A 19106-nucleotide genomic window follows, 5' to 3' on the forward strand; every position below is an offset into this window, starting at 1 on the left:
AGGAAAATAATGAGAAATATATATAGGCCACTTCAGAAAGAGGGAGTCCGTACAAAGAGACTAACAAAAGAACTATACAAACAGATTACAAACATCACGAAAATAAAGATCGATTGGGTCTTAGCACTCTCCATAACGGGGAATTGCCGATACTAGTAACAATTAACGTAATAAAGTCTCGCGGCTGTATTACTGAATAAAAAGTTTTCGGGTTTCCAACCGGGTCAAGCAATTAATATTACATGAGCTTTCAGCCACGTACCCTTGGATATTGTCAAGTTGTATGACTGGGAATTGGCTGCCAGTACGCCCCTTATAAAGTTTTCTGGGATGACGTGATTAAAGAAGCAATTGAAATAAAATCGCCAATAACACCCAACACAGTGATGGTCTCTTGGTGCTCAGCATGCTTTGGGATCCAGCAATCGCGTGTGTGAAGCGGGCGCATCGAACACCGAGTCAACACATGCTCCTACATGCCGATGCCACAGTCACCAGTGACGTCACAGCCAGATGCTAGTGTATGTAAGGGGCGTACCAGCAGCCCACTGGTAGCAGTCATACCACTTGACAAAGGCCAAGGAGTGCTTGGCCAAAAGCTTGTGTAATTATAATTACTTGACGCTGTTGGAAACCCAAAAACTTTTTATTCAATAATAATAATTCTTTCTAGGAACTTCTATAAATCTTTTAAACAAACCCTCCAAACATACCAGTTACCTATCTTGTACTTCAAGAATGAAGACGAAAAATTAGCCCTACACCACAAGGAAAACTGTCAAATATTAGCAAGCTATTTCAGTAAATTGTTCAATTGTGAGTAACCAAGAGCAAATTTTCAATAACAAAATCCAGGGTATAGTTACACAAACTCAGAAGCATCCAGCATGGATGAAATTAAAAATATCATTAAATATCTCAAGAATGACAAGGCCCCCAGGGTAGATTCGGTAATGGGTCAAATGTGGAAAATTGCAGTAGCAGGAACAGTCAAGAAGCTGCATGGAGTCTTACAAAAAATACAGGAAACTGAAGCTATACCAGAAGATTGGAAAATAGCATTAATTCACCCAATTCACAAGAAAGGAGATAAAACTGACCCCAGCAACTAGAGAGGACTATCCCTCCTTCCAGTAACTTACAAAGTTCTTTCAAAATCATTACAAAAAGGGCTGGAAAACCTATTGGATCAGCGTCTAGGAGAGTACCAAGGAGGATTAGGAAAAGGATGACCCTGTATGAAACAAATTTTAAATCTGAAATTCATAATCATGTATAGAAGTATGAGATCTAAAAGTATTTATATAACATATGAAGACTTCAAAAAAGCATACTATTCAATTGACTGGAAAACATTATTCAACACCTTACATGAGTTTGGAACTGACAACAAATCAGTGGCAATCAAAGAAGACACAGTAGGAAATACAAAATCCATAATGACATTTTTAGCCGAAGTCTCCAAGGCTTTTGATATCAAAACTGGTTTAAGGCAGGGAGATGGACTGTCCCTACTACTGTTGAATTGTGTGCTAGAAAAGGTTATCAGGAAATGGAGGAAGATAACAGAGGAGGAAGAGACTGGAAGAATCAGACTTGGGAGAAAAGGGGAAATGTGAGTTTTGATTGTCTGTTTTTTTGCAGATGATCTTGCCATCTTTGTTGAATCTATAGTAGATGGAACAATGTAGATAAATCTTCTACCCCGAGATAGCTTCAAAAGCAGGCCTACATATATCTTTAGAAAAAACAGTGTACATGACAGATGTGAAGGAGGCACCGAAATACATCAAAAATTATTAAGGCAGAGTAAAAGAGAGCTACAAAATTTAAATATCTAGGTGACATTATACAACCAAATGCTATACACAAAGAAGCTAACCAAGCAAAGGCAAGGAAAATAAAAGTGGTTCTTTAACTAACAAAAAACCTGCATAATAATAAATCTATTTCCATAAAAGCAAAACTTCGTCACTACAATACTGTAATTAAACCAGACAGCCTTTATGCATTACAATGCATTTTTTTAAAAAAATCAATAAAACCATCAGGTGAAAGAGAAAAGGAAGAAAGGAAAATATACAGGAAAATCTTGGCACCAAATTATGAGAATGGGAAATGGAAACTAAGGAGTAATACAGAAGTTTATAGGTAAGTAGAGTGAATATCAGATGCCATGAGAAAGAGAAAATTTACGTTCTATGGACACCTAATAAGACTGGACGGAAACAGAATAACTAAAACAATTTTTAACTTCTTTGGCAGAATCCCTAAAATATCAATGACATGGGTAAAAAATGGTAAAGCAGACCTGAGGGAAATGGAAATAACAGAGGAAGAAATAGAAGAAAGAGAAATAGTAAAGCATCTCAAGGGCTTCCAGGAAATAAGAAAAATTCACGTGCAATATGGACAAAAGAAAGAAGAGAAAACCATAGGGGAAGAATGAAAAATTGCTGGATAGAAAGAATGGAGAAAAGAAAGAATACAGAAGTTATTTCTTGTAGTCCTTAGTAGGCCAAACCAATATTGAAGAAAATAATTACTGGAACAGCTTCATAATAACGAACACCCGAGTAAGTCTCTTCCTATTATCCATCGCTATTTTCAACACCGGCAGTTTGCAAACCAATTGCAACAAGTAGATGATGAAATAGAAGGATCTGACACATGACCGGAAACAGAAGTCTGGTACACATCGTCCCAGCGGTAATATCAAACAACGTTGTTATCCCGAAACGAACTGAAAATCATACACGATACACAACTGCAAACTTGTTTGTTTGCAACTGCAGAACACCTACAGAATAGTTCATCAGGTTCTCAGGAAACACAGCATAGCGATAACGTTGTTTAAACATTTGTTATATCAATACCGTGTTAAAAATGAGTTAAAGAATAAATAATAATACAAATAATAACATTACACTGTGTTTCTAATTGCAATACTTCATACTGTACCAAAGCTGGTAACGTATTTATTTTTACAGATTTTATCTGAAATAAAATTAGACTAGTGCTTTGTACTCACATTTAGCCGATGCATCAGGGCATTGATTCCATTGTCTGTGAGCTGCTTGTCGCTGGGAAGGTGCAAACCTCGCTCTAACTCTTTTGCTGTGTCGCCCTTTGCTCCGAAATACACCAAAGCGAGAACTACTTGAATGCTCAGGGGCGAGAGAAACAGATTCCCTGGTTCATTCGCCAGCCCCTGAAATCATATGCACACGATTTTCATGCTCTTTTGTAACTACGTTGTACATTTTGGTTTGCTGGTTACTACTGTGCTATGGGGTTGTATAAACAATTAATTTTATGTAAACCTATCGCCTTTTTGGAAGCTTTCACTACTAACTGCACAACTGCATTCATGTTAATGAAAACGGTACACCTCTCACTTTTCTCTATCTGATACTCCGCATGTACCACATAAAATGTTACGCTGCCACCACCGCCACTTTGCATGCAGTAGCCGCTTTATCTATTTAGAATTGGGCATTAACGTTGTTGTTGAGCGACGATCCACACGCGTCATGGTCTCTTGCATTTGAGTGTACGATGCAGAGAGACGTCGTTGGTTCGGCACCTGGCGGGTAGTATTTTAAAATTTATACTAACCTTGTACAGATCCACAGTGAAGTCGATGTTTGAATGGGATATCGCCTCGAAAGGAGCTACCGCCTGAGCGTCACCCATGGCGGCGTAGAATTACAGCCACCTAAGGACAAACTGAGAAAAAAGCGGCTATGAGCGACTTGTATGGAAGATACAGTTGCTTTACAAGGTCTTTCAAGTGTCGCTGGTAAATATGAGGGGTTCCCTAAAAATACTCATCTTAAAGGAAACATAATGTAGCCCTACAAGCAGGCTAAAAATAAAGCTTTATGTCCGAGAAAACGAAACAGTTACGAAAATACTAGAGATATTATGTTACTAGCAGAATATAACTAAACACATTGCTCGAAATTTTAATAATTATTTTTGTTTACATATTTATTGATTTATCAAGTTCTACAGTACAAAATGAACCAAAGCTATTTTGTCACGGAACAAGTTAGTACATGCTTTACAGAATTTTTATTAGAAAATTTTTAAAAACAAATGCATCAAGCAATTAATAATATAACTGGGAGAACATAGGAATAAATAACAAAGTACTGAGAGAAGTTCTGAACTTTTATGAAGAGCTACTGTACAAAACAGAAGTCTTTAAAGTCGATTGAATACAGCGGTTTATGACTCAAATTTTTCAATTATTCTGGAAACCTATCTAAAATTAAACCTGCTGAATAGTGCATACCTTTCTCTATAATACTTGAGGAAACGCTATTCAAGTGCGTATCATTTACGATCTAGTGAATCAATGCAGTTCCTTCTGAATGAGTCTGTACTCTAACAACAAATCCAGTGGTAGAATGTACACGGTCCAGTTGTGTTAATATGACCACTCTTTGTATGTTCGCTACCAAAGTGTAATAACCGCGGTACTGTTTCTGTTGGGTGGACTTGGGTTTCAAAAAAATGTAAACTAAATATTACAATAAATTTTATATATTATCGATAAGTACGCCAAAAAAGAAGAGATAGAACTACAATGGACATGTTATTCCATGAACTCTTGCGCTTCTATGCATGAACTATCTCTCCTTTGTCATTCGCTTATCTTATCTGCTTGGATTCGGACCTAAGAGGACGTTCTTGTGTAAAGCTCATCTTGCTGTACCAGCTTATAATGTAAGTTGTACTTAAAACCCGAAAAATATAATTGGTATTTTGTCAAAAGAATTTGTATATGTGGTCAATCTGTTGTGAGTCTGATACCTAGACTGTCTTAAGTAGATATGGGCCCTAACAAAGAATTTTCATTGTTAGGCGCCATCCTAGAAAAATCTTTAACATTTTTCTTATAGCTCATCTACGAGACGTGCCGTTGATTAGGACAATTAACTTTATTTCAGATCCCACGAGACCGGAGGCAGCTACTAATAATTTAACAATTTTATTTACAGATTTTCTTTATGTAACGAGATAACATCCCAGGCAGAAAAGGCCTGGTCACAGGATTCAGTTCCATTATAGGATTCCATTTGTAAATGCTGCTCTTGTTATCTTATATTGGGAAATCGAGACGAAACAACGATAAGTTACGTATTACAGTAGTGTACATCGAACAGACTTGGCAAATATTCTCTGATGCAATAAGCACACGACTTCTGACGAGCATAGTATTGGATAAATAAGAAAAGGACAATTAATTATCGACGATTACGTAACTACCCTGATAACTGAGCTAGTTTACTGAGTGATTATACGCGTCGGGCTAAGTTGTACAACATATTACACTGTTGATAATATTCCTACATTAGTCATTTCTCTTTTATGCTGAGCCATTGCATTAATGTGTGTTTCTTTTTTATATAAGTCACGGCTCATATTTATTTTATAACATTACACTAATAGTCACAAAATAATAAAAATTAGTATTTTATTACATTAAACCGCGAACAGATGTCAAGTGGCAGCGCTAGCAGTGCAGGGTGCAAAAAAACATGTTGGGGGATGCGAATAATGGAGGGATTACCTGATGTCCAAAAGGGGATAATCATTGGCTTTTGTACCAAGGGTGGAAGCATTTCCGAAATGGCCAAGTCTCTTGTGGTATCAGACATCGATACCAACCCACCATCTCTTCAAGTTGTCAATACAGTTGCAATTTCTGTCAGACGCCGATAGAGGTCACGTGGGATCTGGCGGACCCAATGGTGCGTGCCCGCTGAGGCATTCCTCCAACGGCTCTGCCCTACTAGCAGCCTCTGCGGTCACGAGATATGACCGCTGGTGGCAGCGACTCAGTCCACTTGCACTTGGAGCCTCTCCGTTACATGCATGCATGCTGAGGACTCGCAGCTTAGTTGCGGCTCTGACTCCACCATTCGAACCTCAGGGCTGAGATCTTCTTCCTTGTCGACGTTGAGAGCTGGGCTTTACTTCTTGCTGTATTATTTGCAATGAGTCTCCGTAAGTTTGCAGAAACAGAAGCTAAGTAATGCTTCTGTTTTTGCTTGTTCGCTATTCATTTCTGCTCCTGTCCAACTTTCCTTCGAAGACAGATGGCCCACCACTCCGTAGCTCACCTCTCCTTGCTATTGTGTACGAAGCCAAACACAAGATACCTGCCGACGAGTCAGCGTGTTTACATGTGGCCATCTTCAAGTCTTCAAGTTTCTTTCTTCCTGTTCTGTCATCGTTTTGCTCGGTTTCTGCTGTTGTTTGCTTGTTCTCTGGGTACCCAGTGTTTGCCTTGATTGTGTTCGTTACGTTCAAGGTTCTGCGGTTGCTGCTTTTGCACCCCTTTCTGCTCTCTCTGTGCTATTTTCTTGCACTTCACTGTCTGTAATTAACCATTGCTTAACTGACTATGGCTACTACGCCGCCATAGCCTGCTGCACCATCTGAAGTTGATTTAGTTCAGTTTCTTCAGTTTCAGAGTCTACAAGTGGCACAACTGCTGGAAGCCATGACTCGCTACATGATAATGCAGATGACTACACACGAGACGCCGCACCTAACGGCAGCGTCTGCGTGTGTGCCGCCATTTGGTGAGTTTGATGAGGCAAAGTAAGATTTGACAGAGTACCTCGCACAGTGTACATCGCACCACATGACATACAAGGTGCTGACAAACATTCTTATTTCTCGGCCATGGTGACAATGACTATTTATAGGCTGTGCGCCAAGTTATTTCCGACGTCCCACCCTGAACTAGTACAATATAAGGACCTACTGCAGGCGCTTACAAAGCATGAAGACGACAGGCTAGAAGTGGCGGCTGCCTGTTACAAATTCTTTAAGTTGCTTACGCAACAAGGACGGACATACCGTTAGTGGGTGACTGAGTTTCAAGTCGTTATTAGACAGTATAGATTCGAATGTGACTGTGCCATATACTGCAGCGATGCAATGATTTGTCATGCCATCACGCTCAATGTAGTTCACTTCAAAATTCGAGAGCAGATTGTAATGGTTCTTTATTTACGTGTCCAACCCCAGTTCTCGATACCAGTAATATCGAACTACTTTTCTACGAAGTAACAGACATATTTTTGTGACAATATTCACATTTGGTTTTATTAATGTATAGGTACACCGATGTGTCAATATATTACAGTGATATGGTTCTTCCGTGTATTCATTTCTGTGAGACTGTCATAATCTTTGACTTGTAATCGTTTTGGCGTGAATGCGCACAGAGCAGTCTTTGTTTCACTTTGCAGAAGTTATATTGTTATTTCGCTTTGTAAAAGAACAGTCAAGTCTTGTGGCCGGCCGGAGTGGCCGTGCGGTTCTAGGCGCTACAGTCTGGAGCCGAGCGACCGCTACGGTCGCAGGTTCAAATCCTGCCTCGGGGCATGGATGTGTGTGTTGTCCTTGGGTTAGTTAGGTTTAATTAGTTCTAAGTTCTAGGCGGCTGATGACCTCAGAAGTTAAGTCGCATAGTGCTCAGAGTCATTTTTTGAGTCAAGTCTTGTGTTTGGTTAAAGTGGAAATTAAATATGTGAAGATTGATACAAAACTGTTTTCTTGATGATGTGACAATTAAGAAGAAGTATATGTGAATTTACAAGAAGTTTATGAAAAATGTGGATCGATGCCGGCCGGGGTGGCCGAGCGGTTCTAGGCGCTACAGTCTGGAACAGCGCGACCGCTACGGTGGCAGGTTCAAATCCTGCCTCGGGCATGGATGTGTGTGATGTCCTTAGGTTGGTTGGGCTTAAGTAGTTCTAAGTTCTGGGGGACTGATGACCTCAGAAGTTAAGTCCCATAGTGCTCAGAGCCATTTCAACCATTTTTTTGTGGATCGTGAACATCAAGTCAAAAATTATTTCTACCATGCCATCGTTCCGATCTGGGATTGTTTGATCATTAAGAATTTCCTGAAAAACGCATTTGTTAGGTCTTCAAATATTACTAAAATACAGATCCGGACCTTCTAGCAGCCAAAGTGGTATCACCCTAGAATCAACAATAACGACTTCGACGAAATCTACGTGGGAATCCATTCAAGATAAGTGCCAAATTAATGACTTATTTACAGTGACCTCATTATTTCGATTCTGACGATACCAACCACAGTCAATAGTTTTGTTGTTGCCCGATAAAGCGAACATATGCTGCGTGAGCAACATTATTAATCTGATTTCTAATCCACTTTGCCAGTGGTGGTATTGTTAGAAGATTCTTAAATACCCTGACGCTTCCTTGCAACAGGTTCGACAAATTCTCGACGATCAGGATTCCTGTGAAAGTGCAGCAGACAGTTTCGAGGTAGCGCTTGTCCGTTCTGCAGATGGCCACGACAAACAAGCCTCGCAGACAGCGGCCCACCCTGCCACGGTGCCCACGTAAACACGTGTTACAGGCGGCACAAGGTGTGAAGTCGTGCCCTGGCTGTAATAATGCACATCATAGCCGATCCCTGTGTTCTTACATAAGCGTAAGGGGTGCCTTCTAATACTCATTCACGCACGTCTAAGTCACAAACAGTGTGCAGTGTGTTTTCTATGTCCCACAGTGCCTTTAGTGCAAAACAAAAGTGTGATAGCCGTCCAGGAAAGGCTCCCAAATCATCAGAAGTGCTACGTGAGGACAACAAACTTTTTTTGACTACTGCCGGACAATCACACCGTATGCAACTTGGTACTAGAATCCAGTAACTTTGATCAGCCTTAGCACTTACAAATTGCTTGGGTAAACGAAGATGTGCACATCGCGCCTTACACTGACAGCGCGTAATGGCCAAGACATTCCTGCCTTAGGCACATGTAGTCTTCCTGCAATTTTCCCCAATTTGACGAAAACTGTGACAATTACAGTGATTTCCTTCCGAGGCACTGCTAAAACTTTCACTCTAGATTCTGTTGCCTTGTTTGGGTTAAGCATACAGGACACTGTGCTTTCGTATTTGTATGAAAGCGCAGTTTCCGTTCTTTCAGACATGTCCGAAAGAGCAGACACCAAGCGGAATCCGCATTTGTGATATTTATTATGTAAATTGAAGGTGAAAGGGGGAGACAGGAAATGAAAGGGAAGGGAAGAGAAGGAACTCTTGATGCCAGCTGCATCGGAACTTTATGCAGAGTCAGCTGTGCTGAGTAAAAATGTGTGCCGGGCTAGGATTCGAACCTGGGATCTCCTGCTTTGCGTTGACCACTGCACCACCCAGACACAGCTTTTATCGCAATTCTACGGACTACTCGGCACACCCCTCAGCTGATTCATATTCACACCTAGAGCCACCAATCCGCAGTCCCATCCATGTTCTCCATGCTCGCTAGTTTGAGATTGCTGCAGGAGGTCGAATGTGATTCTGCATTCGCAATGAAGACTGTGGATTCATAGCCCATCGAGGCGACTCAGTTATATGAAAGTCCGAAAGAACAAGCACCATACATTCATATAAATGAGTCACCTTGATGGGCTATGAATCCACAGTCTTCATTGCGAATGCAGAATCACGTTCGAGCTCCTGCGGGAAACTTAAAGTAGCGAGCGTGGAGGACATGGACGTTTTGTGGTTAGGTGGCGTTAGTTGGAAATTTGAGTCGGCTGAGGGGTGTACCGAGACAGTCTGCGTAATTGCGATAAACACTCTGTCCAAGTGGTACAGTGGTTAATTCAGCTGCCTTAAAGCAAGAAATTTTTTCAATAATTATTGAAATTATTTTTCAATAATTACAGATTATGTCATGATATAAAGGTAGAAAGAAAGAAATGTTATTTTTAATTAGCTATCAAACATCTCGTAGATTAAAACTGAACAAACCGCAAAAAGGTGGGAATTTGAGGAGATGGGACCTGGATAAACTGACTAAACCAGAGGTTGTACAGAGTTTCAGGGAGAGCATAAGGGAACAATTGGCAGGAATGGGGGAAAGAAATACAGTAGAAGAAGAATGGGTAGCTCTGAGGGATGAATAGTCAAGGCAGCAGAGGACCAAATAGGTAACAAGACGAGGGCTAGTAGAAATCCTTGGGTAACAGAAGAAATATTGAATTTAATTGATGAAAGGAGAAAATATAAAAATGCAGTAAATGAAGCAGGCAAAAAGGAATACAAACGTCTCAAAAATGATATCGACAGGAAGTGCAAAATGGCTAAGCAGGGATGGCTAGAGGGCAAATGTAAGGATGTAGAGGCTTATCTCACTAGGGGTAAGATAGATACTGCCTGCAGGAAAATTAAGGAGACCTTTGGAGAAAAGAGAACCACTTGCATGAATATCAAGAGCTTTGATGGAAACCCAGTTGTAAGCAAAGAAGGGAAAGCAGAGAGGTGGAAGAAGTATATAGAGGGTCTATACAAGTGCAATGTACTTGAGGACAATATTATGGAAATGGAAGAGGATGTATATGAAGATGAAATGGGAGATATGATACTGCGTGGTTTGACATAGCACTGAAAGACCTGAGTCGAAACAAGCCCCCCGGAGTAGACAACACACCATTAGAACTACTGACGACCTTGGGAGAGCCAGTCCTGACAAAACTCTACCTTCTGGTGAGCAAGATGTACGAGACAGGCGAAATACCCTCAGACTTCAAGAAGAATATAATAATTCCAATCCCAAAGAAAGCAGGTGTTGACATATGTGAAAACTACCGAACTATCAGAATGAGATATTCACTCTGCAGCGGAGTGTGCGCTGATATGAAACTTCCTGGCAGATTAAAACTGTGTGCCGGACCGAGACTCGAACTCGGAACCTTTGCTTTTCGCGGGCAAGTGCTCTACCAACTGAGCAACCCAAGCACGACTCACGCCCCGTCCTCACAGCTTTACTTCTGCCAGTACCTCGTCTCCTAGCTTCCAAACTTAACAGAAGCTTTCCTGCAAACCTTGCAGAACTATCAGTTTAAAGTCACAGCTGCAAAATACTAACGCGAATTCTTTACAGACGAATGGAGAAACTGACAGAAGCCGACCTCGGGGAAGATCGGTTTGAATTCCGTAGAAATTTTGGAACGCGAGAGGCAATACTGACCCTACGACTTATCTTAGAAGAAAGATTAAGGAAAGGCAAACCTACGTTTCTAGCATTTATAGACTTAGAGAATGCTTTTGACAATGGTTTTCAGAAATTACTGCAACCAGTCGCCTTTTATGTAGATGTATTTTATTTAACCATGACCGGTTTCGAGCTGCCTAGCAACTCATCATCAGATGGTATATACATTTAGTGCTTTTTTGTACCCATTGTGTGGGTGGTTGAGTATCTGTGGCTAGACAGAAACGAGAACAAATAATCGCTACATGTGGTACAGTAACACGAAATATTTACAGCATAATTTATGTTTAACGTATAAGAACAAATAATCACTACATGTGGTACAGTTACACGAAAAATTTACAGTTCAATTTACGTTTTGAGGTGTTACTTACAGATAAATCTTTCTGCAGGTATATATATATCTCTTTTAGGACGTATTTTTGAAACCATTGTGTCTTGTTTTTCACAATTTCACAAGTTAAAACTTTCACTAGATGTACATTACTTTTATGAGGCACTGTTGGAAACATATATCTTGTTTTTCGTAAACATCGCTGAACACACTTAGCCACAGATACGAATACAGGATTTACACATTATAAACAAGCCAAAGATTGCAATATAAACTGGTTAAATAAAATACATCTACATAAAAGGCGACTGGTTGCAGTAATTTCTGAAAACCTTTTCACACCACAGTCGCAGTGTTCCACATCCACAATGGATAAAAGTCTTGCTTTTGACAATGTTGATTGGAATACTCTCTCTTTAAAATTCTGAAGGTTGCAGGTGTAAAATACAGGGAGCGAAAGGCTATTTACAATTTGTACAGATACCAGATGGCAGTTATAAGAGTCGAGGGACATGAAAGGGAAGCAGTGGTTGGGAGGGAGTGAGACAGGGTTGTAGCCTCTCCCTGATGTTATTCAATCTGTATATCGAGCAAGCATTAAAGGGAATAAAAGAAAAATCTGAGTAGGTATTAAAATCCATGGAGAAGAAATAAAAACTTTTAAGGTTCGCTGATGACATTGTGATTCTGTCAGAGACAGCAAAGGTCTGGAAGAGCTGTTGAACGGAATGAACAGTGTCTTGAAAGCAGGATATAAGATGAACAACTATAAAAGCAAAACTAGGCTAATGGACTGCAGTCGAATTAAATCGGGTGATGCTGAGGGAATTAGATAAGGAAATGAGACACTTAAATTACTAAATGATTTTTGCTATTTGGTGAGCATTATAACTGATGATGGTCGAAGTAGAGAGGATATAAAATGTAGACTGGCAATGGCAAGGAGAGCGTTTCTGAATAAGAGAAGTTTCTTAACATCGAGTATAGATTTAAATGTCAGGATGTCGTTTCTCAAAGTATTTGGGTGGAATGTAGCCATGTATGGAAGTGAAACATGAACGATAAATAGTTTAGACAAGAAGAAAATACAAGCTTCCGAAACGTGGTGCATAGAAGGATGCTGAAGATTAGATGGGTAGATCACGTAACTAATGAGGAGGTATTGTATAGAATTGGAGAGAAGAGAAGTTTGTGGCACAACTTGACTAGAAGAAGGGATCGGTTGGTAGGACATGTTCTGAGGCATAAAGGGATGACCAATTTAGTACTGGAGGGCAGCGTGGAGGGTAAAATCGTAGAGGGAGACCAAGAGATGAATACACTTAGCAGATTCAGAAGGACGTAGGTTACAGTAGGTACTGGGAGATGAAGAAGCTTGCACAGGATAGAGTAGCATGGAGAGCTGCATCAAACCAGTCTCTGGACTGAAGACCACAACAACAACAATAATTAATGGTTATTATTTTGCATAATAGAATATTTAGCAACTAAGGTTTCTTCCAGCATAAGGGAAACAATAATGTTGTCAGTTTATGTAGGTTATGTGCAAGCAGTTGATTTTTAAATCTAATACGATTCATTATACCGTTAACTAGTTATCGAGTCGTTGGAGACTCATCATCTGTGACTACGCGTCGTGGTGCTGGCGAAAATGACGGAAATTGAGGCATGAGATACAGAAACGTTTACGAAACGTAAAGATCATTACGTTTTAGGATATGAGATCGGTAGGAAAGAGTACGCAGACAATTAATGGTACCAGCAACATTTCGCGTTGTTGGCAACAGCAACGAGAATCACCATTGTGACGTTTTAGTCTTGCTACACGTGTGTTTGAGTATGACGGATGACCATCGGTCTGTTGCACTTCATTTTCAATTTAAAGGTCAAGTTCACTTTTCTTACTTTTAGAAGTAATTTTTCGATCATAGATTATGAGTGTCTGTCATCATACAGAGCAAAAAACAAAATTATTAGATGCGTATCAAATAAAAACATACTTTGCAGTGGCGTAGCGAGAGGGGGAGGGAAAAGGGGGTTCATCATGCCCCGCCTGCCAAAAGGACTCCAAGACAGACAAAATTTAGCCGAAAATATTATTATTAACATTACTATTGTTATTAAAGTAAATTATATATATTATATTACTATATGTGTTCCTGGAGAGGGTGGTCGCGCCAATAAATGACAGTGTCGTCCCCTGGGGACCGAGGAGGTGGGTGGGGACGGCGGAAGGGCGCCAATAGATTGTTGTGTACCGGACGCCGATGACCGCCGGGTGGGGGGAGGGGGGGGGGGGGGGGAAGAGGCGCCAATGTAGCGTCGTTCTCTGGGCCCAAGTTATGTTCGCTACGCCACTGATGGTCAGCGAAAAATTCGTGTATCCCGAGAATCTCTATAGGTGTCGCGCTGACATCTAACGGTAGTTTAGTAAACTGTTATCAAGGAGCCAAGAGTTTGCAGCAGTTCTTTACTACGTTCGCTTATCTTCCACAAAAATTTTTCAATTTTACTTCAGTTTTTTTATTTTAAACACAATAAAACACTTTTAAAAGTGAATAGCTGTTCTTTAATATTTTAATAGAATATAACAGCAATAATTCAACTTGAAGACAGACATCTCAGACAAGTTCGCATTTTTGAAACCTTTATTTACGATGACTAGGTTCGCTGCAGGATATGTGTATTCATAATTAATGTCTTTGCCAAATTTATCGGTAATTTTTTGAAGAGGCACGTTCAAATGCGATTTGGGCCTCTTAATCTGTGAATTCCGCATATGGTGCAAGGAATGAAAACGCAACAAAGAAGAATAATAAAACTTTACTGCGCACTCTTGGCTGCCCGAATGGAGCAGGGAATGAAATGACAATGAAGGGAAAATAAATAAATTCGCTGCACAGAGTTGCCATCATCTGGTTTTGAGTACAAAATAGTGTACTAAAAGCAGATGATGACACGACCTGCCATTATAAATGAAGCTTATATAAATGCGAACGTAACTAAGAAGTTGTCTTTCTTTAAGCTGAAGGTATACAGATCGCTGTAATGTTACTCAGCCCTTAGATAACAGCTTCTTTAGGCTACAGGGTGTTTGTGTTGTCCTCATCATTCATGAAAGAGACAAGACTGGACTGAGCAAAGGTTGGGAATTTGTACGGGCACTGATAACCGAGCAGTTGAGCGCTCCACAAACCAAACATCATCATGATCTTTAGGCCACTGAAAGCTGCTCGTACCGCTGAAGGAGGAAAACGGCTTGTCCAACACCCAGGACACGTACTGAAATTCACTGATCTGGCAGCTGTTTCCAGTGAGGCTAACACAGCTACTGCAAGAGCTAAACTGGCTGAAAAAGTTTCTTCAGTTACAAAAATACAGCCATTTAGCCCTTACATAACAGAGGAAGAACTTTTCGCTCCTTCATTGGTGACAGCAGAAGACGTAAACAGAGAAAGAACTTTTCGCTCCTTCATTGGTAAAATGGAAATGTGCGCATGGCATCGTTGGCCGGAAGGCTCCATCTGGGGAAGTTCGGCCGCCAAGTGCAAGTCTTATTTCAGTCGACGCCACATTGAGCGACTTGCGCGCCACTGATGAGGATGAAATGATGATGAGGACAACACAACACCCAGTGCCCAGGCCCGCATGCATGGGATGCGAACACGTGACCACCCAGCTAAAAAGGCAGACTCCTTCACTGGTGACAACATTTAGATGTAAATCAACACTTAAGTGTCTTTGTTGACCTAAGTCTTGGAGCAGGTGAAATACTGTCAGAGAAAGATACGACCCAGTGGCCTAGAAAAAATTGCTGATTGCACTGGGCCAGTGTTACCGCTACCAAAGCAAAAGGGTGAAAGAAAAGGTGAACCGCAAGAAAAAAGAGAACTGCAATCAAGTCATAAATCGTGACATCTTCTACCTGTAAAGTCCTTTTCGAAGAACTACGAAAACAAATCAGTAAGTAGAAGTGAAAGAGTAATAAAAAAAGAGAATAGAAAAGAGAAACAAAACGTGTAGAATGGGTTAACGTTTTGTTATGAGAACCAGAACAATCAACGAGCTCATCTCAGTCACCAGATTCCACTGAATGTGATAATACTACCCGCCCACGAAAACTCTTATCATGAAACTTTGATTCAATGTGGATTGTGCTAAGTGGGATGGCACGAAGAATGCAGTGTATGCGAAGGCTGTGGGCCATTTGCGTGAGGTAATCGCTCAGCCACATCCACGGCGTACTCTTAGCCTCCTAGTAGGTTAAGAGTACACAGTTGTCACTACTTTCTATTTTATTTTTCGTTTCTTATTGATGAGAGATAAAATATTGTACTATAAACTTATTGACTCGAAGTTAAATAAAGAATATTGCGTGGAATTTGAGAGTCCATATCTTTCTTCTTTTACCTTTTATCAATACCAAAATATTAGGTGCGTACACTTACCTTTCTTTCCCATACTTACTTTGCATGACGAAAGGCAAATTAATTTCGATAAGAAGATTTCAGCAACCTTACACACCCATCCACACACACACACACACACACACACACACAGGAATTTGCGATACTAACCAACTGCTTTGACCAGCGACGTAATGCTAATGGCTGCTGTGACATCACTTCTTTGTGTGTATTTTGAATCGCATGTCCTTACTGCTCTCTTTATTGACATATTTTCGTTTGTTACGAGAGAGATTACATTTTTAATCTCTACTGTGTATAAGAAACAAAATACAATCTGTTCTGTTTCAGAGGGAATAGTAATATGTAATTCGTCTTAAATTGGAACGATCACATGGACAAAGTTGCAGGGAGGGTGGGGCAGAGATTAAGGAACATCGTCAAGATGCATAGGGGCAGTCTAAATCCACGTTGGAGTTCTACTGTAGCAGGCAGCTTCGAAAAAGGTGACTCGTTTCGAGATATGGAAGTGCCACGGATATGATTCACTAGTGGCTGTAATCAATAAAAGACATTCCCACGGGATCCAACGCAGGTATGTGGTTGAACGGTAAGACTTGATTCCAAATCGCAGACAGCATTTCTATCAGAAAGCGTGACACTATAGAGGCCAGTCTATTGGTCTAAGGATTTTGTTCATTTCTTACGACCTCAGTCTAGCGTGGCAGTTTTTTAAGTGATTCGTCGCATAGCACCCTATCTACTGCATATGATCATTCTCCATCAACCATCATCGAATGGCTCTGAGCACTATGGGACTCAACTGCTGAGGTCATAAGTCCCCTAGAACTTAGAACTACTTAAACCTAACTAACCTAAGGACAACACACACATCCATGCCCGAGGCAGGATTCGAACCTGCGACCGTAGCGGTCGCGCGGTTCCAGACTGTAGCGCCAGAACCGCTCGGCCACCAGCGGCCGGCTCAACCATCATCCTCCCTCGCTTATAACCCAGTGGATATATCGCAGAACCTCTGACGTGGCGTCGGGATAGAATGCGTTACAAAGATGGTTTGTTAACGTGAGAAATACACTCCTGGAAATTGAAATAAGAACACCGTGAATTCATTGTCCCAGGAAGGGGAAACTTTATTGACACATTCCTGGGGTCAGATACATCACATGATCACACTGACAGAACCACAGGCACATAGACACATGCAACTGAGCATGCACAATGTCGGCACTAGTACAGTGTATATCCACCTTTCGCAGCAATGCAGGCTGCTATTCTCCCATGGAGACGATCGTAGAGATGCTGGCTGTAGTCCTGTGAAACGGCTTGCCATGCCATTTCCACCTGGCGCCTCAGTTGGACCAGCGTTCGTGCTGGACGTGCAGACCGCGTGAGACGACGCTTCATCCAGTCCCAAACATGCTCAATGGGGGACAGATCCGGAGATCTTGCTGGCCAGGGTAGTTGACTTACACCTTCTAGAGCACGTTGGGTGGCACGGGATACATGCGGACGTGCATTGTCCTGTTGGAACAGCAAGTTCCCTTGCCGGTCTAGGAATGGTAGAACGATGGGTTCGATGACGGCTTGGATGTACCTTGCACTATTCAGTGTCCCCTCGACGATCACGAGTGGTGTACGGCCAGTGTAGGAGATCGCTCCCCACACCATGATGCCGGGTGTTGGCCCTGTGTGCCTCGGTCGTATGCAGTCCTGATTGTGGCGCTCACCTGCACGGCGCCAAACACGCATACGACCATCATTGGCACCAAGGCAGAAGCGACTCTCATCGCTGAAGACGACACGTCTCCATTCGTCCCTCCATTCACGCCTGTCGCGACACCACTGGAGGCGGGCTGCACGATGTTGGGGCGTGAGCGGAAGACGGCCTAACGGTGTGCGGGACCGTAGCCCAGCTTCATGGAGACGGTTGCGAATGGTCCTCGCCGATACCCCAGGAGCAACAGTGTCCCTAATTTGCTGGGAAGTGGCGGTGCGGTCCCCTACGGCACTGCGTAGGATCCTACGGTCTTGGCGTGCATCCGTGCGTCGCTGCGGTCTGGTCCCAGGTCGACGGGCACGTGCACCTTCCGCCGACCACTGGCGACAACATCGATGTACTGTGGAGACCTCACGCCCCACGTGTTGAGCAATTCGGCGGTACGTCCACCCGGCCTCCCGCATGCCCACTATACGCCCTCGCTCAAAGTCCGTCAACTGCTCATACGGTTCACGTCCACGCTGTCGCGGCATGCTACCAGTGTTAAAGACTGCAATGGAGCTCCGTATGCCACGGCAAACTGGCTGACACTGACGGCGGCGGTGCACAAATGCTGCGCAGCTAGCGCCATTCGACGGCCAACACCGCGGTTCCTAGTGTGTCCGCTGTGCCGTGCGTGTGATCATTGCTTGTACAGCCCTCTCGCAGTGTCCGGAGCAAGTATGGTGGGTCTGACACACCGGTGTCAATGTATTCTTTTTTCCATTTCCACGAGTGTATATAGCTGCGGCGTGAGGGAGTGGCAAATACCGGCTTAATACCACGTTCCTTTACCGAATCAGTTTTTAAATTCGGCGAGAATCGTGATTTTATTTCGAGCTTACACCGCCGGCGAAGTAAACCTGCGCCCACCGGTATGTTAACACACACCCTGGCGACCACCCTTTGTATTCGATCTCGCGGTATTTGTGTGGAAAGCCACTTCATTCTGAGGCAACCTCATACCTCGATTTATGAAGTTAGTATTGTTTTCGACATGGACATCGTTAGCGATAATTGCGTCCGCCGGTAGAAACAAGAGAGCTTTGTATGCAGGGCGACTGTAGCATAGTCGTTGCGATCGTGTTTTTTTTAATAACTGGTCATTTATAAGACGATTATGTTTCTCTTCCCAAGACACACTCGCAAGAAAAACAAATGAATCATGTCCGTCCACCGAGGATTTTCGCTCATTATTGTTTCATGTCATCAGCACTCAGTTACTGGCGAAGTATAGTACTTATGTAAATAAGTTATACAAAACTGCAACCAGTCACTTTTATTGAATAATTACGTTTTATTCCATGAACCGGTTTTGGAAACTTTTCAGGTTGATCTTCGGATGGTTTCAGGAAGTTACATCATTATTGCTAGCATAATGCTGGGTGCTGGTTCTATGACAAAAAGATGGAACACGCTTTAATGTAGCGCCGTGACTATAGCTTATCTGTCGATATGGATGTAAATTCAGTTTTTTACTTACTGCGGCAGCATAGGCGGCTTTTTTCGGTTAGTGTCGATCT

General features: G+C 42.0%; 1 protein-coding gene across 1 annotated transcript in view; it reads right to left on the minus strand.

Moving 5' to 3' along the window:
* LOC124594429 (serpin B6-like) overlaps positions 1-19106 on the minus strand; it is a 126554-nt gene that overhangs the window by 80310 nt on the left and 27138 nt on the right. Inside the window, exons 2-3 of the mRNA XM_047132804.1 lie at positions 3619-3729; positions 3032-3211 (exon numbers count right to left, since the gene is read on the minus strand). Of these exons, the coding sequence (XP_046988760.1) occupies positions 3032-3211; positions 3619-3696 (258 nt within the window). The 5' untranslated portion in view covers positions 3697-3729. The remainder of the gene's footprint in view (positions 1-3031; positions 3212-3618; positions 3730-19106) is intronic.

The sequence above is a fragment of the Schistocerca americana genome, chromosome 2, assembly GCF_021461395.2.
Source record: "Schistocerca americana isolate TAMUIC-IGC-003095 chromosome 2, iqSchAmer2.1, whole genome shotgun sequence".
Lineage (NCBI taxonomy): Eukaryota > Metazoa > Arthropoda > Insecta > Orthoptera > Acrididae > Schistocerca > Schistocerca americana.